The following is a 21724-nucleotide window of genomic DNA, read 5'->3' as shown; positions in this document are numbered from 1 at the left end:
AAACAAACCAAAGCACCGCCAAGTATGACGCGCCCGCGATTCCCGCATATATCGGCTTTACAACTCAACTCAACGAATGCGTTGACTGAATTTGCAATGGCGGTGCAGACTGATTCGTCTAGTGTGATTTTGTCATTTTGAGCTTCAAAATGATCGAATTACGAACCGACTAACACTTTACGTAGCCGAAGAATGGATGTGAGGTTTCTGAAGTTTTAGGTGGCGATAAATCTTTTCTTAAAATAGCCTCAGAAATGTGAAAATAACCTCGCCAATTTCCCCGTTTAGTGTCGGATTCGTGATCTATTTGATATGCGTATTGCCGTCAGTATTGGTTGAGAGACATATTTATACCACAACATGGAGAGGGTAGGAAGATGAACGAGATAACAGCATTGTGAAATGGAAAATTCAGAAATTCCTGAGCCCGTTTTTGAGAGTCAGGATGGTGTACGGAAAGATACCGAGGTGGTCGATTTGAATGGAAGCCAGCAGAAGACGGAAAATTCTCGCACAAAAAATAAAGAAGATGCTACACGAAAGAAGCGAACAAATTCAGCGAAAAAGCAGGGAGGAAAAGAGGTAGGTCCTCCTGTAAAACGTCGAGTTTCTCGGCAAGGTGCCAGTTTACAGTGTGCATACATTGTAGCTTTATCGCCGCACTTCCTGGAGTATGTGTGAAGACGGGGGTTGGAGGGAGGGCAACGGGGCTTCACAAATACCACGCAATCTTGCCACAAACATGCACGTGATCCAATCTGAAACATTTTTGTCATCACAAAACGTCGCAGTTGTGACTAAAACCTTTGTAAAAACAGCAAATAAAGTGAAAGTAAATATTACTTTGGGAATACAAATACATTGTACTCCTTTTCATTACAGTGCCTTTTAGTAACACGTGGACTCTGAACTTCAAAACTGAAACAACAATTTAAGTGTTTTATATCTGTCAGTCATAAAAATTTTCGACAACAACCAGCTGCCCATAAGAAACACAGAAACCAACAAAGTGGATCGAAAATCACCAAGCACCGCATACATGTGAAAGGGACATTTTGACCCCATTGAGATAAACGTTCAATTCAGTGCAGTCAGGGAATCCAAATCGAGTGCAAGAAGATCCTTCAGAAGGCAGAGAACAACTACAGAAAACTTCCATTTATACCACAACTGTATTTTGGCATCTTAAGATAAGTGGGTTTTCTACAACCATTCTCTCAGTTCCAAAGGATATTTATGATTACTATATTGGATCACACTACTGTTGGTGGTTTACTCAAAATGGAGATCACAAATGACTGCAGAACTCTCACTTACCTTAATTAGCCCTATCTAGACTAGTCTGAAATGTCAGCCGGCTTACATTTCAGAATATATCTAGACCAGGATTTTGTTTTTGTCTTCTGGGGCCAGAATGGTGGGGGGGGGGGGGGGGGGGAGGGTGGATGGGGTATAAGTATACAAGCTATGAGAATGAGACTTGGAGGAGAGGAAATAGGGAGATTTAGCATTGCGTTTAAGGCAAACGGCAAACGCCAGGCTGAAATTTTCTCTTTGATGAAAAGCAATGAAGCTTTTTTGGTTTAAGCTTATCTCCACCCAGTCGGCGACAGCTATCAAGCAAACACAAAAAAGAGAGAAGTGAGTATGAGAAACCCAGGTCTATGCATTTTAGAACAAACAGCTGCTTCCATTTCCCGTTTGGCGTTAGCCGTAAACGCGAAGCTAAATCTCTCTAAAATGTGCAAAGATGTTTCCTTTGAGGTCCACAACAGGAAGTGATGACGTCATATGATGCTGTAATGACATCATAATTGTCAAATGGTGGCCATCTTGGATCCACAATGTTGGATTTCTGGATTTCCCCAAAACTTCAGGAAAGCACTAAGGAACACTAATATGGGCTAAAAATACAAAAGTTGCATAAAGAAAGGTAATTTTTCTTCATTTTAAAAAGGGATTTTCCATTTAACTTTTCTGAAAAAAATGTCCGTCAAAAATTGGTTGCCATCAAAAGTCAAGGAACAGTAACTGACAGCACCAAATTGTCCCCAGATTAATTTCTGAAAAATTCCTGAAGTTTCGGGCGGTTTGCTCAAATATTAAAAAAGTTATTCAGATTCAAATTCGCTGCATTAGCTCCCCCCACCCAGCAGGTCTAGGTAAGGTTAAGATGCTTCACGCAACTAGGCATTGGCCCTGATTTACAATCCTACTAACCTTTCCTTTTCTGCTTTCAAGGTCAATATGTCATTATCAAGTGAAGACCAGGCATGTAGAGAAGAGTACTTGAAAATTTTGAGAGAATTGGAGACTAATCACTTTGTATTACCAGCTGACAAGTTGGAGGTGTGTGTTGAAGAATGTGATTAAACTTCATGCTAATGCAGCAGTGCAAAAATGTAATCATAATTATTACAAGATATAGTAGTTAAGTTTGGATGGTCTATTAGTCCATTTGATTATCAATGTAGTTGACTTATTTTTTCTCATTTGGACACTTACCTGGTAGAAAAATATGGGTCTGGACCCATGAAGAAGGTGAATGGACCAAATACTGTAGCTTTTACCATTTGCACAAGTAATATTTTGATATTTATCCGATGCGCAGTACCTCATGAACCCATTTGGAACTTGTTGTTCACATGGCATATACCTTATTTCAAAATGGATCTCATTTTACTTATTATTTTATCTGCATTCAAATTAGCCCTTCTTGCCTCATTCAAAGTAAAATATTATTTTGATTTTTGAGCTTTAGACCAAGGTAAGAAGGGCTAGAAACCATTTCCAGCCGACAAATGTATATAATAAAGTATGAATCAAAGCAACTCCGAAGAACATCTTGCGGTACTCAATATTTGAGTCAACAACCAGGAGAAAGATTTATGGAAAAGTAATATTTTGGTTTAATTCAAAACCATTATCAAACGATGGATAAGCTACGCTTGTTTGTAAAATTATCCATCGTTTGATAATGGTTTTGAATTAAACCAAAATATTACGTTTCTATAAATCTATCTCCTGGTTGTTGACTCAAATATTGAGTACCGCAGGATGTTCTTCGGAGTCACTTTCATACTTTAAGAAGGGCTAATTTGAATGGAAACAAAATAATACTAAATGCTAGCCATTTTGGAATAAGGTCTATGGGTGTAAATGAAATTCAACCAAATTAACCATCATTGAGCATACAGTTACAATCAGATTCACTGTCAGAGTTCCAAGACTACAAAATGGTGTGGTGTGGATTGCTCGTGTCTTGATGGTATTTCTGTGGCATTTTTGCCTATTTTTCTTTCGGCAAAATAAGTTTAAATAAGCGTGACAAATGCTTAGGCCTTCTGGGTTCATAGCTGGGTTTCAGGAATTTACCAGCCTCCCAGGTGGGTCACTTCAACATCACTGGCAAATGGTGTAATGTAACACAGTTGATTAATGGTTAATGGTTCACAGTTTTCAAATGAACAGTCATGCACGTATTTTGTCATTTAAAGTATTATAAGTGTATGTGCTAGAGAAGTGGCTGCATAGTGCTTCTGAATGGTAGATGCCTACTGTATGGCCCGGTATAATTATAAGAAACATACTGGTAGGTCAGGTCCCATCATTTGTATGTACAGAAGTATGGGGTCTGTGCTGTTTTTTTCCTGTAGTGGTTGAACCATGCCTTATCATCCAACCAGGTTAATGCCCCTGTAAAAGGCTGGGGTTTTTTTTCTAGAAAGTCAAAAATACTGGTTACCAGTTTTCCCTTTAAAAGTGTAAATAACACTGTCTCAGGACTGCAGGTCAGTTCATACACTGAACCTTTACGGTCAATCCACGTCATGCATGAACAATATTTTTGAAATTTGAATTAAGTTTTGAAATTTACATGTCAGTTTTAAAAATCGGCAACGAGATTTCAGTGAGAGTTTCCATAGAAATTTCCCTAGTTTATTGACGGTATAAAGCTATGAATTTTTCTTTACATTACAGCATTAAATATTTCAAGAATAACAATGGTTTCCCAAGTTAGTTTAATGCATCTTTTTTGGAAAGATTTCCAGAGAAATGTGCAACATTCCATTCACACGTCGGACATTACAAAGAGAAATTCGAATGTTCATTTCATTCTCGGAAAAACTGGTCACGCATGATGTGGATTGACTTTAAGAACTGTTTTATACATCGCAGGATCCAAGCAAGAGTGAAGGTGCACCATTTTATTGCGAACTGTGTGCAGCAAAGATGGAAAATGTAGAGGCGTCTCAGAATCATGTGAGATCCAAAGCTCACAAGAAATTAAAGAAGGTATGGACTGATCATCTGACTTCCAAACACCTCAAAGTTGGTTTCAAAAAACTCACCTGCCCTTATTTTTTCAACCCACTTCTTGGTGGTTGGAAATCAGATGAAACACGCTTCCTTGTGTTTGGTGTAAGCTATCAAACACAAGACACAGTGTTTCATCACATATCAAACACGGAGAAGAGAGTTGAAAATACGACAGGTAGCAGAGTATTTTTGACGAACGTCGAGGGTTTTGATATTGTGGTGAAACACTGTGACGAGTGTGTGATATAACTTCTCAAACAAAATGATTTTCAGGGGGAAATTAAAGATGCAAAAACGAGGAGTTTTTCATCAGGTATCATGTCACAGTGCACGATTTCCTTTGTCTTTGGCTTTTGAATTGTTGATGAGTTTGAGAAATACATGAAATGGCCCATGCTACAGTATAGATTGGTCATGTTGTCTCCTAAGACAAGACATTTGACTTCACTTTACCTAGTTTAATTTATAAATGAGTACTGGTACAACAAAATGTAGGGGATAGCCCTGTTATGGACTCTCATCCCATCTAGGCAGGAAGTATATATGTAGCATTCCTAGTTGCTTCTTTTTACAGAAACCAGATTAAACTCACGCCATGTGAGCCACTTACAACCGAAGTACAAGTTTACCTTAATGACTAAAGTGCATGTATTGTTGTTTGTTTGATAGAGCAAAGGAGAGTTCTTAACCCTCTCTCGAGTACCACCTCCATCACATCATCAAATATCAGCCCTGAGTAGGCTCCTTGACTCAGTGTTTTTGGAGCATGGTTTGTGTCCTGCAAAGGATTTACCTCTACGACAAGAGGTTGCAAAAGATGTTGGCAAGACTGTGTCTGTCTTGCATCCAGGTAGATTCATTTAAAAATAATGATAATTAATTTTAAAAATTCATTAATGTATATGTACATAGAACACTAACCTCTATGCTTGTAATTTACAAAAGGATAAAACTTGAATCTTCAGCCAAAGTCAAAAGTGCCTATTACAGTGCGACGCGCCTGACCGTGGCCACCCAACAGACTTTTTTTTTACAAGTAAGCCATAAAATACAAAACGACATGTTTTCAATAATTCATTGTTGCGTCACTTGCCTGTTGGACTTTGCAAGGAGGCGTGATCGTTAATCAAATTCGAGTATCCTGATTGGCTAACTTGTAATAAAAGTTTGTTGGGTGGCCACGGTAAGGCACATCGCACTGTAAGTTTTAAAATTAAAAAAACTGGAAGTGCTGAACTGGGAACAGGGACAACACAGTAGTGAGAGCAGTCGCCTCCCACCAGCATGGTCCAGGTTCGAATCCCAGAGTTTATGCTATACATGTGTGTGGTTTAAGTTTGCTGTTGGTTCTTGTCCCTGCTTCCAGGGTTTTTCTCTGGGTTCCCCAGTTTTCACAAAAACCAACATTTCCAAATTCCAAGACTGATGGACAAGAGCCATTGGCAAACTCAGTGTGTGTACACGTTATTCAATGTTCGAGATTTAAAACCAGAGCATATAGAGTCCTTAAGTGTGACATCTCAAATATGTGAATTTTTGAAATTATGGGATCTGCTAGTGTGTTTGGAAAGAGTACAATAAAAAATACCTTCTTGCCAAAAATCAGCATCTTATTGTAATTTGGGGGTGAGGTATTAGTTCTGTTTTGCTCCGATAGCTCCATACAAACCCTTCTAATTTTGTCTCAGTTCCAAACATTAGGAACTCAGGCAAAATTAGAGGGATTTGTATGGAGTCATCAGAGCATAACGGTGCTAGTATCTCAACACCCCCAAATTGCAATAAGATGCTGATTTTTGGTAAGAAGGAAGTATTTATTATACTCTTTGAGAATACCTCAGTAAAACTCATAATTTCATAAATAGTTAGTTTTGTGACGTCATCACTTTAGGACTCTATTCATGGGTGGCAAGCATTCTCAACACAATATACCCTATATAGTAGGGGCGCTGTTGAGTCAGAGTTGTTAGTTCACACCAGTATGTATACCGGTACATGTAATTGTGCACTGAAATAATCTGTAATGGTTCTGAAAGACAGTTGAAAGACTGGGATCATAACCATCTTATGTCAAGGTTTAGGCAGGTGCTTTGTTTTGCTCAAAAAATTGTCTAAATGTTTGCATGTGGCCTTCAATTTAGTCAGAGAACATCACTCTGTGTTTTTATAGCTGGTTTATGCCAGAGTCTGATTCTTCATTTATTTTATCATTAAGTTTACATTAAATTTATAAATACAGAGAAATGCAACTTCTTTTACTAAATACACTGTACCGCGGGTAGCAAAAGCTAGTCAAAGTCTGGTTTAATCTTCAAGAAAAATTAGGCCAAAATATTGAGTCAGCAAAATTCGACATTAGACAGTTGGGGTACGTTTTTTTTTTTGGGAGAATCCAAAAACGGATTTGTGATCTCAGATCATTCAGATCATGTCGCATCGAAGGAACCAACGAATCCTTGTCCAGAGTGGATTTGTCGGTTCCTTTGATGCATCATTGATCCGAATGATCTGAGATCACAAATGCATTTATGGATTCTCCCAAAAAAAATGCACCCCCATGCTCCTAGCCCTTCAATTAAAATGGAGAAGTGGATGACCCATAATAATCATTCAGCAAATATAAAGCAATGGTAAAATGGAGATACTAACAGAGCCTACAAAGACCTTTGGGACACAGTCCCACTGGAATGATGAGGAACAGGTTAACTAGAAACAACTGACCACCAGCAATTCTTGTTTATTTTTACCTACATGTACATTAAATATAGCCACATTGCATGTGTGTATATCGAGTAAATAACAAACAACTTATATTCTGACTCTTCACAGAATGTTCTGTTTCTGTTTATGGGTCTTCATTTACTGGTTTTGGACTGAAGGAGAGCGACATTAATCTTGACCTTGTGATTCCCGAAGAGGTAAGAACAGCACATACCACGCTCGACAGCGGTCAACAAACAAACGCAACTAGAAGAAACACAGGGCGATCAACGGACATTCAGTGCAACTTGACCAATGACTACAATACCCATAGAAATCAACAATGACCTTTCCACAATAGAAAAAAACAATAAGCTAGCTCATACATACTAATAACACATACGCATATAAGTATATACATGTACGCGTATGCGTATGTGCGTATGTCAATACTAGTATGCACAATTATATTTGTATACGCATATAATTTATACGCATATTACTCGTATATTTTGGTTCGCTTATCTTTGAGCTGCACTGTGTACCTTGTACTTTATAACAATGAATTATCTAGTCTTGCAGTTGAAAGAAAGAGTTATGTCCATACACAGGGTTGTGCTCTAAGAAAAATCTGGGGTAGTTAAGAATTTACTGAACTCTTTCAGATCTTTCCCTGATAATGCTACCCCCCTCCCCGTACCCCTCCCCGTCCCCTCCCCTGATGTATCTGAGCTCCCCAACTGGCGAAAAAATCCCTTAGCCCCATGCTAACTGATAGCAATTTGTTGGCATGCAATCATGCAAAAACATTCTGAAATAAAATTGTTCTTAATTATCTCTGTGGATTTTTAACAGGATAATGTGCCCCATGTTCTATTGTCAATTTTGGATTTGCTGCAGAAAGATGGTGAGATAATTTATGTATTCACTTAATTTGCATAAAACATTCACATGTAAGCAAATGTTTCATGAGCTTACCATAATTATGGAATCAAATTTTTGTTAGTTTTCAGGAAAGACTAAAAACAGGTCAACATAATTTTTCAAATTTTGCATACAGGCCCAATCAGGCCCAAGTTGTTCAAAGAGCGGCTAACTTTATCCAGAAGATAGTGTCTAGCAGATAAAATGTACAATGTATCAGTTAGAGTACAGTTTTACATTTTAGCCACTGGATAGCAATTTATCCTGCAGATAAGTCACTATCAAGTGGATAAAATGTGTCGGTTTTGGTCTCTATCTCATGTCTTGACAAGGGTTTTGGAATTTTTTGGAAATGGTAAACGTTCCCTGATACATGTAGATATCATGATCAGGGGTTCCATTAAAATTTTGAACAGCTACACAAGAGGTTAGTGCAACTGGTCAGGATAGTGTGTTCTTTTATGGAAAAAGTTGGTTGGGATAATTAAAACCTCTGGAGGTACATGTACTTGTATGGTCAGTTTACATTGAGCCTGGGCCCTAATGAAATGTGCAGTTGCAGAAAATATCAATACTCCTACCAAGGAAGGTTTTTTGTTATGCACCCCCATCCCCCCAGGTAATTCCAGTTTAGCTTCATACTTTGCTTCAAAAATTTTGACTTCTTTAGACTAGCTCCCCCCCCCCCCCCCTCTTCCTCCCTAGGAATTTCCGATGACCTATCCAGGGCTGTCAACCTCACACATCTTCCAATATGGAGAATATGACTTCACCGGCCAACAGTAACAAAGCGCCTTACAGAGGCGTCGCATCAAGGCCAAATTCACTGGTTCGGTGGTGGGGGAGAGATTACAGACATAAATCTGTAGAAATTTGGCTTAAAATTGGGAGATTACAGACATAAATCTGGAGACCGGGAGATAAGGCTCAATATATGGGGATTACAGACATAAATCTGGAGATCGGGAGATACGGTTCAAAATATGGAGACTCCCGGATTATCCGGGAGAGTTGACAGCCCTGCCTATCATGGGTAGGTATGGATTTTTTTCGGGAACTACACAATGCTTGTAAATATGAAATCTTGCAGTTCTAAGCATTATAAGGGACTAGAAAGGATTGAGGTTATTCCATAAGGACTAAAATTGTAATAAATATTTAACTGCCTTTTTACAGATAATTACTGTGATGTGAAAAGTGAATTTGATGCTAAGGTGCCTCGGATATTGTTCAAACATGTTTCTAGGTTTGTAGACTTGGAAAATTATATGGAAAATTATTCTTTGTTTGTTTGTTTGTCTGTTTTTTTTACAATTTAACAATGTATCAAATTTATACTACATGTATCTCTGGTATTCAAGTTTTGACACATTTAGAGGTAGGGTTAATGAGCCTGAAGTAAAATTATAATTATATAAAATAAGAAATTTTGAAACATTTTTGAGGACACTAATTTGCCATCTGTTTGCACATTTCAACCCAATTTGTTACCTTCATTTTCCACAAATTTACATTTAATTGTGCATTACCTATTGCAAATGCATATTTTTATAATGTTTATGCCTTTAATCCACAAGTGAATTATTTATGAAAATGGTCGTCATGAAGGCATAAGTGGATATTTCAAAAACACTGTACAGAAACACATTTTTTCAAGAATGCTGATGTTCAGCATCAGTAGTGCAAGAGAGAGAATTCAAAATGTCTACAGATGTTCAATGCAGACCTGTTTTAGTGTTTTCAAATAATTTATTATTAGCATTTTTGTGTAGAAAGGTGAAAATGCCTCACAAGTAATGGCCAGATTCTACTCATTTGAAACTTTTTTTCTTCCTTGAAATTCAGTGGATGCATTTTGTATCTACGTGTATCTATCTTTCCACATGGATAAAAGTTGAGCCATCACTGTAGAATGACGTACATGTATGTAACGCAGCATCAATACTATGCCATTTCAAGTGGTCTGTGGCAGCCCTCTGCTTTTCTCCCCTTGTGAACGGATGCGCTTTAATTTTCTTTCAATCACCTTCAGCCAAGTTGTTTTTGCTCTCACTGTCTGAAATAGTCTTCCTTAATCTTTTCTTCATAGTGGACTGAATTGTGAGCTGAGCCCCGGAAATGTGACAGTAAGTACATGATTCCTGACCATAATGTAGTGTGTGTTCGTTCATTAATCCTATGAAGACTGGGATTTTTTTGTCTTCTGGGGTCTGGCGTACTCTGCCTCCTACCTCCATCACTTTGCAACCATCAAAGCTATGAAAGCTAGGCTGGGAGGATAGATAGTACGTCCAAAGATGTTTCAGTTGATGTGGCCAGTGGGATTTGTAAACAAAGTAAACAAAACCAATAAAGGAACACTTATATGAGCTAAAACACAAAAGTTACTGTAAGAAAAGTAATTTTCCGTCATGTTTAAAAGGGATTTTCCATTTTCTGAAAAATGGCCTGTCAAAACTTGGTGGCCATGGTAACATCAAAGTCAACGAACACTAACCACTCACAAAATTTTCATGGAAGTTTTGGCATTTGCACAAATATTAAAAAAGTTATTCAAAAAAATGTTCAAAGTCGCTGCGGGCAAAACCACCCCCCCCCCCCCCCCCTTTTCCGGTCTAAATACCGATAAGATAGCTATGGATACACTTGGTGAAGTGCCTCATGGAATTACCTCTATTTTGGAGATGTTGCATCAGTCTATCACTTACAGTGTGAGAGCAAAGAAGACTGTTGTTAAAATAGATGTAATCTCCCTTTTGTTTGTTAACAGTCAGTTTTTCATGCACATGTGATATTTCTCTCATCAGGCATCCAAAACCAGTTGTTTGTTGAAGAAGTACTGTGACTTTGATCCTCGTGTGAGAACTCTGGTTGTTGGCCTTCGATACTGGGCAAGGGTGTGTATACCTCAATGATGGGCTAATGTACTCAGCTGCTGGGAATGGTTTTAAAAAATTCTAAATACCTGACAGACCACCAGTAATTTAGTTTATTCTAAACAGTTTTCACCTGCCGAGTGTCCAGACAGCCAACAACCTCGCAGTTGGTTTAAACCCATCTGCACCTCGTTTTTTAAACCACTTCTCAGTGTTTGGAAATTGAATGAAATACTCTTCCACGTGTATGATACATCACTTCTCAAGCTCATTAATAATTCATGAAGTCACTACCTACTGAAGAAGGAGGTTTGGAAAAGTGATCTTACATGTAATTGTCATTAAATTTGGTATACATTATCGGAAAGCAGTCACTTTTTTCCTGGATTTGCATGTGCCTGATATCAATGTCAAAAACCCATTATGTCTTTCTCTTTGTAGGTGTGTAACGTGGACTGCCAATCAGAGGGAGGTTTGCCAGGATACTCGCTAGCTTTAATGATTATACAGTTCTTACAGGAGACAAAGCCTCCAGTTCTACCAAGATGGTCTCCAACTGAGGTACGTATAAGTACTGCATTTTGGTTGGCTGTCAAATCTTCTTGATAGCCAGCCAAAATGCAAGAAGTACGTGTATCATTGACAGAATTATCAAGTTTCTTGATCAGTTTTTGTGCATTTATCACTGCTACATCTTTCCTGTTAACTGAGGTCTCTTTCAATAGCTTTTTAGGTCAATGAAAGAGGGCCCTGTTAACCCTTTAACCCCTAATATGAAAGAACAATTCCTCCTATCTTGTCCCCATACTTATGAAAGTACCAGGTACCCAGAAAAAAGTAAATCTGTGTTCTCCCTAGTAGAAGTCATACCTCTGTCTTAGTTCACTAGGATGTTTGTCCCATGAACCTAGTTTGATGGCCTTAGCTCCCACGGGTCTCCTGTAGCTCAGTGGTAGAGCAAAACTAGTAATCGGAAGGTCTTAGGTTTGACTCCTGGTGAGAGAATTCTTTTTACCAAGTATGCCTGTTTCACTGACTGAAAAATATGTCTGTCAAAACTATAGCTTTTTTCCAAAGTAAACCAAAACAGCATCTATACATTTTTTAGGTGATTTCCGAAGACAAACCACTCACTTCACAAGAATTTGTCAGCAGTAACAGAGATGAAACAGGGAGTCTGTGGTTTGAACTTTTCAGGTAAGATCAACAACAAATAAGAAGCCCTAAAGAAGCTTCCAATCCTGTCCTTTACATGAATGCCTGGTAAAGGACTCTGTATGATGCCCAAAAAATTCTGCCCCTACATGTATTACTGACTCACGAGAACATATTCTGGAACCTCTGTGTTCCCAAGTTGAGTGGGAGAAACCTAACCCTAACCCTAAATACCTGTTTACCAATGAATTGATTAACGTTTCGTAGGAGTAGGCAACAGAACAGGGGTAATAGCCAGAAACAGATAAGTTCAAAGGGGTCTTGGGGGAAAATTATTGTGAACTAAGCAACAAATTTTGCTTCATAAGTGGCAAAATCATGCGCTGCTGGTACAGTTTCAGAGGGCTGAAAGTAGATTAATCAAGATCTTGGCAAACATGTATCAGTGATCAATCACTCAAAGCCACTCAAATTTCATTAATAAAAGTGGTGGTTTGGCATTTTTTGGTAAATGTTGGTAAAGTTAAGGTTAGGCTCTGATCTTCTCATCGTCATTTCTCTAGTTTCTCTGTAACTTTTTTATTTAATTATCTGTCGACTCTAATTTGCACAACCCGCCTTGATCAGCCTTTGATATGCCAGTTGTGTATGTGTTTATTTTTTATAACTAAGGTTTTAGAAATTAATAAAGGTGAATTTTATAAAGTAAGCTTGAACAAGGCTTTGCTAACTGACACAGGTGACAACTACAATGACTTCTTTTCAGATTGAGCTATTTCGACGTGACATTCTGACATTCTAATTAAGATTAATGCATTGTAGGTTTTACTGCATCGACTTTGATATCCCAAATCTGGTGATATCCATCAAAGAGCCAATGCCACTTAAAAGAACAGCAAAGAGTTGGGGACATCGAAGAATAGCAGTAGAAGGTAAGGTAGACTGAATAAGATGTCCACTTCTACAGCTTCAATTAATAATGGTGATAGGACTGAGTGGAGTCCAGTGCGGTCTGTAATGATACAAGTGATAAACAAAATCGGACGACCACCCAGCAGGAGTCCGATTTGTTTAATCACGAGTAAATGTATGATTACAGACAGAATTGGACGACACGAAGTCCTGTTACCAATTAATCATAACTCTAACAAAATTTGAGAAAAAAAAGCCAACAGTTTAACTTTTGGGTGAATAAATAGAGGACAACAGTTGAGTTTAACAGTGCACGTAAATGGCGCGTACTGTCCAATTATTCCAGGCATGATGTGTTGACTGTCCTATTAATGCTCAAATCATGACTGCTGATAACCAATCAGATTCGAGAATTTTGCTGAGTACTTTCAAATTCTGATTACTAAATAATAAAAACATTTTCAGTAAATTATTGTAATTTTAGGGCATTGCTGTTTTTTAACTCCGCAGATCCTTTTTCTTCAAAACGAAACGTTGCTTCTTCTTTGAGTAGCGACAGAGGTATGGGAGAATTTTGTTGTTGTTGTTGTTGTTGTTGTTGTTGTTTCTTCTTACACACTGTCTGTGCACTCTTGAACCGCCGTGGTATCTATGAATAGCCATGATGTTAGCAAGTTCCAGGATCAAAGAAAAGTCCTTAACCAACGAAAGAGACGAAGCATTTTCTCCCATCTAAAGTTTAGTTATTAATAATCTATCCTCCTAATCTCTGTTGTTATATATGTATATATTTGATCGTAGGTGTATTCAGTAATTACCACATACGTAAGCATGTATTGCAGTTATGTAGATAACTGTTTGTATGCCTTTATTTACTTATTTATTTATTTATTTGTTTGTTTGTTTGTTTGTTTAGCTAGTTAGTTAGTTAGTTAGTTAGTTAGTTAGTTAGTTAGTTAGTTAGTTAGTTAGTTAGTTAGTTAGTTAGTTAGTTAGTTAGTTAGTTAGTTAGTTAGTTAGTTAGTTAGTTAGTTAGTTAGTTTCAAGTAAGTTGTGTAGATGTGTTGTAAAAATTAATAAGCCTGAATACAATTAAGAAAGAGTCCTTGTAAAGTGCTATTGGGCCTGCACTAATCTCATTTGTTTGCTTTTCAGCGTTTGAGTACTTCCTCACTTGCTGGAAAAACAGTTACCTCTATTTTGCTTCAACTCCTAATGATCCACAAATGAGTAAGTAAAAACATTTTCACATTACACCCTTCCCCTTTCCAATGTACTTCCCGTTCTCATGCGATATTTAGCAATTATTCCACTTAAACAGTTGCGAAAAGAAAGCCTGAATGATCCCGTTCAAGCCTGAATTTTTTTCAGGCTTTCTTTTCGCAACTGTTTAAGTTGCGTACTAACTGCGAGGATCTTTCTTCTATTTGGTCATTATGTTATGTTGTTCAAACTTGTGACATAAATCATGGACATAAATGTTTATTTGAATATGCGTGACACAAGGTAATGAAGGTATCATAAATATTGATGTGTTGTGTTGGGGATTTTTTTTTTTTTTTCAGAACCAATCACTGAAGTACCAAACAACACTCGCAACGTCAGTAGCGAGAAAAATGACAATAAAGCAGTGAAATCTGGGAAACGGGAAAGCAAACTTGAAAACCACGAGGAGTGTATTTTTGAAATGGACGACTTAGATCACGCAACAAAGCAGATGCAATCCATGGAGCTCTCTGGTGTTGACGGTGTGCAGCCAAAGAATGCGCCTCAAAGACAAAACGAGAAAGGTTTATCAAGCTTGAAAAGCGAGGAGAACGATGGTACAGAAGATGAGATCGAGATCACTTTGAGTGAATCTGAAGGAGGGGAATCTAGTGAACCAAGAAACCAAACTGTAGGAGACAAAGAAACGTTTGCTGCAGTACAGGACGTTGTTTACAGGTGTGCTTTTTATGTTGTTGTTGTTGTTGTTGTTGTCGTTGTCATTATTATTATTATTATCATCGTCATCGTCATCATCATCACCATCATCATCGTCATCATCATCATCATTATTATTATTATTATTATTATTATTATTATTATTATTATTATTATTATTATTATTATTATTATTATTATTATTATTACCGTCGGTTGCATCGGGCCAGCTGTGTCTTTCGGCCCTCTTAAAGTGTCCGCTTTTGTGCCATTGGCACCCCCTTTGACAGAGTTGACTGTAAACCCGTTCAGGTGGTTGGTATATCGTATACAGCTATTTCAATTAACGTTGTCGGGTTTTGTTTTTAACCCGCAAGCTTACGCGACAAGACTGAAAGGTAGTATGGGAGTCTCTGGGTACCTACATGTGTAAGTCTTTGTAATTTGGCTGTCATTTCACGGTTGTCTTACGATAGAAACAGGCACCTCTGCCATAGCTGAGTATGCGGTCCTGTTGCTTAGGCTTTCTGATCTGATAACGTTTACTGAAATAGCTGTATGTAAAAAAAAGAAGAAGAAAGGAAAAAGCTTTTTGTTTTATATTCCATGTATTATGTTATTCCTTAACTGTGATAACAGTAACTAGAAGAGTCTTAAAATACTGCACTGTTGATTAAGTAATGTTTAAAAAACGAGCAGGAGTGTTTTGTCGGGTTTTAAACCACGAGGCGTAGCCGAGTGGTTTTAGACCCGATAAAACACGTGCTGCGAGTTTTTTGTACGGCTTCAAAAACATTCCTGGAAAAGCGTGTGTCAAAAGAGTTCATAACAATTATGCTTTTGCGAACGTTGGAAATAAACATACGAGACACTGCATACTAATGAGAAGTGTTTTATCAGCCGATAAAACACCGCATACTAATAAGGGGAAGGTTCATCGATATAAAGTCACTGCGCGTGATGTATTATCGACAATTTGATAGGTCAATGGGCTTATTAATTCATGAGTTTTTGAAAACTTGTGTACAGGTTTGATGCCACGATTTTCCGTGGAAAGAATCGCCCAGTGAAGACCTGCTGCTTTTGCAAAGAAGATGGTCATGTGAAGACACAATGCCCTGATTTGAGGAAACCAGCATTGAGACCGCTTCCACCGATCACCCCTCAGTTTGGCGCTGTGCTTGATTATGTTTGCAAGACTTGTCGAGGTGAAGTACATGGCACAACTATCTTGTCAGAGCTCTCTGTAGTTAAGGATTGATAAATTAAACGAACTTCGGACGGGGCTTAACAAAACCGCCGTCAACCGATTTTAATCTGGCCAACCCTAGTAGGTAAACGTTGTCTACTGTGAATAGTGTGAAGATTAGACACTCGTGTATTCACTTTAAAATGACCCGCTTATAGACAGATACATAGACCTATTGATTGCCTCAGGCTGTGGTCTAAATTTTCGATTTTGTTTAAATAACCGGCCCTTATAAGCCATTTGACACATAATAGGCCATTTCCGAGTTACTTTAGACCTTATTACGATAGAGAGGTAACTCTCAATTTACTTTGCCATAAACCATAAAAATATACAAGAATTCATATAGTGTAATACATACAATTAGTGTAATACATACATTTACAGTAAATAAAAAAGCGTTGCACTCAGAGGCTGGGTGCAAAGCTTTTCTTGTGAGAATTAGTTTTGGTTGCATATGAATGAAAGCTAATTTTCATAATGAATACTATGTACGAAGCCTTGTTTTCATAATGAGGTTCAAAGCATCTCAGAAATGGCCTATTTCGGCCATCACTCAATAATTGGTGGATTTGCCACCAAAAATGAAAGTGTTCTTCAGCAGATCTAGTAAATACACAATACTGAATTGTGACCCACTTCTACACGCCATATGGTTGAACAACCTTAGATGTTAGACTTTGCAACCTTTTCTTATTGATAGATCTGTAGTCTCGGAAATTAACGCTTTAGTGTATAAGATAACCTATCCCTGCCACCACAGGCTTCTTCGTTACCAATTCTCAAGTGGCTCTTGAGGCCAATGATGAATTTTTTCAGCAATATTCACACAGAGGGCAGTAGTGTTTGTTTACAGGGCCTTGATGCTTCCAATTCTTTACGAAGACAACAACTTATTTCCATTCTTCTTTCCATTCTTTCAGGTGATTTTGAATTCGATAAGTCAGAGGTTGCCTACAGAGAAAAGGTGTTGAAGAATTTAGAAGGTTACATCCACGAAAAATTTCCAGGTACGTATCTTTGCCAACACTGAACAGTGGTCTACAGGTGTTCAAACTTAAAACAAATGAGCCTGTAACAAGTTTATCTTCTATATAATTATAATATATAATTTAAAAGCTTATAAGGCGCAAATATCTATATAAATATATTCAAATGCGCCATTCTAATAATAATAACAATAAAAAAAAAGAAACTTATGGCTAAAATGAAGAAATAGTCTAAGCCAAAAATGCCTTTTCAAAAAGGGGAGTCTTCAGCTTTCTTTTAAAAGTAGAAGCAGAAGAATAACACATATGGACAGCGTTTGTAGCGGTCTCTGGTTGTCCCCGAACTCACTTAGATGTTTTGTTTTGACACTTGTAAAAGTGTCTTCACGAGTCTGTATTTTGTGACTTCATTTGAAAGTAAGTTTGTAGTAGACAGCGCAGTTGCAGAGTGTCCATCACGAATACCACATGATTCATATCGGTTACAATTTTTTTTCTTCGTGTGCCGTTGGCCTCTGAAAAATGAGAAAGGGATGCTTAATTTTCTCAATACCAAATATTACAGAGGAAGGAAAGTCTAGAAAGCTACCAAGTAATGTTCCTTATGGGTGCTAGAACTCAACATAACTTGCTTTAATTGATAGAATGGAAGACAATCGCATGTGCTTAAACCAAACCGATGGGGCGGAATTGGTAACAGAAGCCAAAACAATGTCAGTAACGCAAGCAATAGATTTATACCGTTTTCTTCCAGACGCAAGACTTTTCTTATTTGGCTCATCCAAGAATGGCTTTGGTTTTCGAAACAGCGACATCGACATCTGTATGACTTTGGAGAATCACTTCAAGGAGGAGGTACAACAAGATGCTATATTCAGTTTTCGTTCATGTTAACAAATCAATCATTTAACGTTGTTTAATGAGGGTGACACTTAACAGTCTCTTACGACTGACAAACCTGTGGCCCTCAGATTTCAATCGAATTGGAATTTAGAAATGTTGGTTTTGGAGGAGAGGGGAAAACCGGAGAACCCGGAGAAAAACCTCTCGGGGGAAGGATGAGAACCAACAACAAACCCAACCCACATATGACGCCGAGTCGGGGAATCAAGCCCAGGCCACATTGGTGGGAGACAAGTGCTGTCACCACTGCGCCATCCATGCTCCCCCATAGGGTTTATCCTAGAGTGCGGCGTCCCTGTATTCCCGCCGTCGGAGGTTGTTGAAAACGTTAACAGCAAGATCAATTGGTGATATTTCTCGTCAACGGCTTACCAACAAGTCATGTTTGCCAACTAAACTGCTGCTGCGAGCTTTATATGTGACAACTTGTATTTTTCCAGGCGGAGGAGTTTGTTGTAAACAGCTGTCTTCAACTGGAATTGCTGGAAACCAAGGTGTCCTTGCTTGAAACGTGTGTTTAAAGCGGTTTTTTCCGTGCTTGCTTAGGTTGATGCTGTTCATGTGATCACAGAACTTGCCAAGCTGCTAAAGAAGCACAAGGATTGTGGCAATGTGCTGGCCATCACTACTGCCAAGGTGCCGATTGTGAAGTTTTACCTGCGCAGTTGTAAACGTGAAGCCGACATAAGCCTTTATAACACGCTCGCACTGGAGAATACTACCATGCTCGCTACGTACGCTAAACTGGACGATCGTGTGGCAACTTTGGGATATATTGTCAAGGTATTTGCCAAGGTAAGTCTATGTGAAGTTATTGAATAATTCTCGATTGTCTGCGTTGCTAATATTGAATAGTCACATGTCATAGCTGGATATAACACATTTAAACAACCCTTGCTGCATTCAATTGTACAGTCATGGTCTAAAATATCTTGCCAGTCACCGAGTCTTTCATATCGTGGGGGACTGGGTATGAGTCTGTGTATTATGGGATATGGGACACATCATCCATATAGCCAGAACGAGCACACCGGACTTAACAACATCCTCAAGTTTGGTGTTAATCAAGCCAATATTAGACGAGATACAGCCATTCAAAAACTCCACTTTTTACAATAAAATACATACGGACGCCGGACAAATTGTCCGTCGCGTCCGGCTATCCATACATTTCTTAGTAAATTTTTTAAAGTTTTTGAATGGCTGTATCTCGTTCAAAATTTGCCCAAATCCCACCATTTTTGGATTTTGTAAAGCTCGGTGTGCTCTTTCTGGCTGTGGGAGTGTTATGTCCCATATCCCATGATACACAGACTCGTACCCAGTTCCCCACGATATGAAAGTCGGCAATGATCAGTAGGCAGTAAAGAATGCGGAAATTTAATGACAAATTTGGAAAGGTCAAATCAATCAATAGGTTAAACTTGCCAATTGTTTAAAAGTTTTCTTGAGTTCCTTTGAGATTTCCTCTCTTCAAAATTACTTCGTTCTTCCACAGCTACGTTTTCCTTTCAAATTCCTTCAAAGATAAACTTTCCCTTCTTCCAGCGTCGAATAGATATCTTCAGTTGCATCTTCTAGTGTTTTTTTGTTGGCATAAGAACCAACCTGTGGAGATTGATTGTTCTGTACAGGCATCTATTGAAGGTCTACACTGCATAAAGAGTGGGATCAAGAATCAAAGGTCTGGACTCTGGGACCACATATCCAGAAGTGGGATGTTTATTCCTTAAGGGACCTTTTCTGTGGCATCGGGGATCAACAATTTGAGCTCATTTGCAGTGTCATGACCCTGCATTATCTGAAATAAAAATAATGTTCCAAAATAACATGAGCCAAAACAAAGACCCAACATTAATTTTCCCCCACTTTGAGAAACGCGTAATACTTTTAATGCTTTGGGGATCGTGGATATGAACTTGGGGAATTCAAAAGGGTAATTATACCTCAAGCGAGAACCCTGGGCCCGATTAAGCTAATTCTGGATTAACGTGAACTTTGACTCGAATTTAATTGCTAATCAATAAAGATTCTTCCAAAAGATTTTTGGCCCTTAGTTTTTACTTAGATTTTTCTTAACCTTTAGCTTGAAATTAGCCTTCAAAACCATTTTTAATGAGCGAGATGAAAGCCTCGATTAATCTCTAATCGTGGATTTACGTTAATCGGCTTTCGAACAACCCGGCCCTGGCTGTTAGGGAATTTTAAATCACCAGGAAAGGCTGATTCAACCATAGTTTTATTGATACATTTAACGATAACGTTGAAGTAGTTTGTCAGTGTAATGATGTAGAGCTTTCCACTTTGATGTAGGTGTGTGAAATTGGAGATGCGTCCAAGGGAAGCCTGTCATCGTACGCTTACATCCTCATGCTGCTCCACTACCTACAACAGTGCAACCCTCCAGTCATTCCAATACTACAGTCCCTTTATACAGATGAAAAGCAGCCGGAGAAGATTATTGATGGCTGGAACTGCTGGTTTTGTAAAGACCTGAAGCAAATTGTACGTCCACATAGAATTTTAGTCCTTTTCACTCCGAAGTGTGCGAAAAAAAAAAAAGATTCAAGATAATCCCAAATTATTTTGTTATTGTTATTATTATTATTATTATTATTATTATTATTATTATTATTATTATTATTATTATTATTATTATTATTATTATTATTAAGCAATTATTGGATGAGGTTGAGCATGATAGCGAGAATTATCAAGGCCGAGGTTTGTGTCCGAAGGCTGAGGCGGATAACACAAACCGAGGCCTTGATAATTTCGCTATCATGCGAAAACCGAATCCAATAATTGTTTTATTATACAATTATAAATGTACAAGCGTTGAGACATTTCACAGAACAACAACAAAGTAAGCCACGCAATGACACGTTTCAGTGTAAACATCTTTATTAATGACAGCCGTGAATAACGTGTAAAGCGGAATTCAAAAGGTTTACAGAAAGGATTTAAGCTTAAAACATCTGAAAACGTTTCAGGAAAAACTGAATCGAACTGAAACTTTTGAACAAAATTCTAAAGTTAAGTTGTACGGTCTTATGAAAAATGTTCCCGATTTGCGTTTAATGAATGTTGACATTACAGTTGAAGAAATTAAAATTTTTTCGTTATCTCTGAATGAGAGTTCTGTACAATAAATTCCTCTTGAGAAAGGCTAATAACAGGAGATAACTGGTGCGGATTAATAGCCACTTCCTCACCTCTCACCTCGCACTCTGTCGTCAGGGTTTCCGACATTTTTCTCTTGGTTGAAATGTCAGTCCTGCTATAGCTCCGAATGCTGGATTCATTTCTGTGCCCGCTCACCGCCATGATATGCCTTGCTTCGAACCCGGACTTGTCCAGGATTGTAACCGCCGTTGCCCTGATCGAGTGATTGGTGTAAGACTTTGAAAGTTTGGCTTCTCGAGAGATCCTTTTCATTTTTTCACCGAGCAAACGCTCTCCGACAACCATGTTATCGTACCACACTTGATCAGATATGCCGGCGTTTTTCTTCGGCCGCTGAAACAAAAATTCGTTTGAGGGATTCAGGTGCTGTATGTACCGTTCAAATGAAGCCACAGGACAGTGTGGTCCTGGTTTCTCGAACATCACGCCTCCTTCAAATCCTTCGTCATTTTCTCGTCGGTTCTTTGTGAGTTCATCTGTTGTTTTGCACACATATTTTGCACCTTTGCCATCCGTGCTGAATGAAAAATCAGCTTTTTTGAGTTCACGAAGATTTTGCCTTCCTCGGCGACAAAAGTACAACATAA

At 38.2% G+C, this 21724-nt stretch overlaps 1 protein-coding gene across 1 annotated transcript in view; it reads left to right on the top strand.

The window, feature by feature from the left end:
* The first annotated feature begins 97 nt into the window (after positions 1-97).
* Positions 98-21724, top strand: part of LOC146477667 (uncharacterized) — a 31787-nt gene continuing 10160 nt past the window's right edge. Inside the window, exons 1-20 of the mRNA XM_085113121.1 lie at positions 98-582; positions 2242-2349; positions 4180-4296; positions 4990-5170; positions 7150-7238; positions 7876-7927; positions 9121-9190; positions 10034-10070; positions 10752-10841; positions 11262-11381; positions 11929-12017; positions 12798-12907; positions 13398-13448; positions 14043-14117; positions 14453-14831; positions 15840-16018; positions 16983-17069; positions 17803-17903; positions 18498-18746; positions 20265-20456. Coding sequence (XP_084969247.1) covers positions 403-582; positions 2242-2349; positions 4180-4296; positions 4990-5170; positions 7150-7238; positions 7876-7927; positions 9121-9190; positions 10034-10070; positions 10752-10841; positions 11262-11381; positions 11929-12017; positions 12798-12907; positions 13398-13448; positions 14043-14117; positions 14453-14831; positions 15840-16018; positions 16983-17069; positions 17803-17903; positions 18498-18746; positions 20265-20456 — 2556 coding nt within the window. The 5' untranslated portion in view covers positions 98-402. The remainder of the gene's footprint in view (positions 583-2241; positions 2350-4179; positions 4297-4989; positions 5171-7149; positions 7239-7875; positions 7928-9120; positions 9191-10033; positions 10071-10751; positions 10842-11261; positions 11382-11928; positions 12018-12797; positions 12908-13397; positions 13449-14042; positions 14118-14452; positions 14832-15839; positions 16019-16982; positions 17070-17802; positions 17904-18497; positions 18747-20264; positions 20457-21724) is intronic.

The sequence above is a fragment of the Pavona decussata genome, unplaced genomic scaffold, assembly GCF_977016875.1.
Source record: "Pavona decussata unplaced genomic scaffold, jaPavDecu1.1 SCAFFOLD_69, whole genome shotgun sequence".
NCBI classification, from domain to species: Eukaryota; Metazoa; Cnidaria; class Anthozoa; order Scleractinia; family Agariciidae; genus Pavona; species Pavona decussata.
The sequence above is the reverse complement of the archived record's forward strand: the minus strand, read 5'-3'. Positions and strand labels throughout refer to the sequence as shown.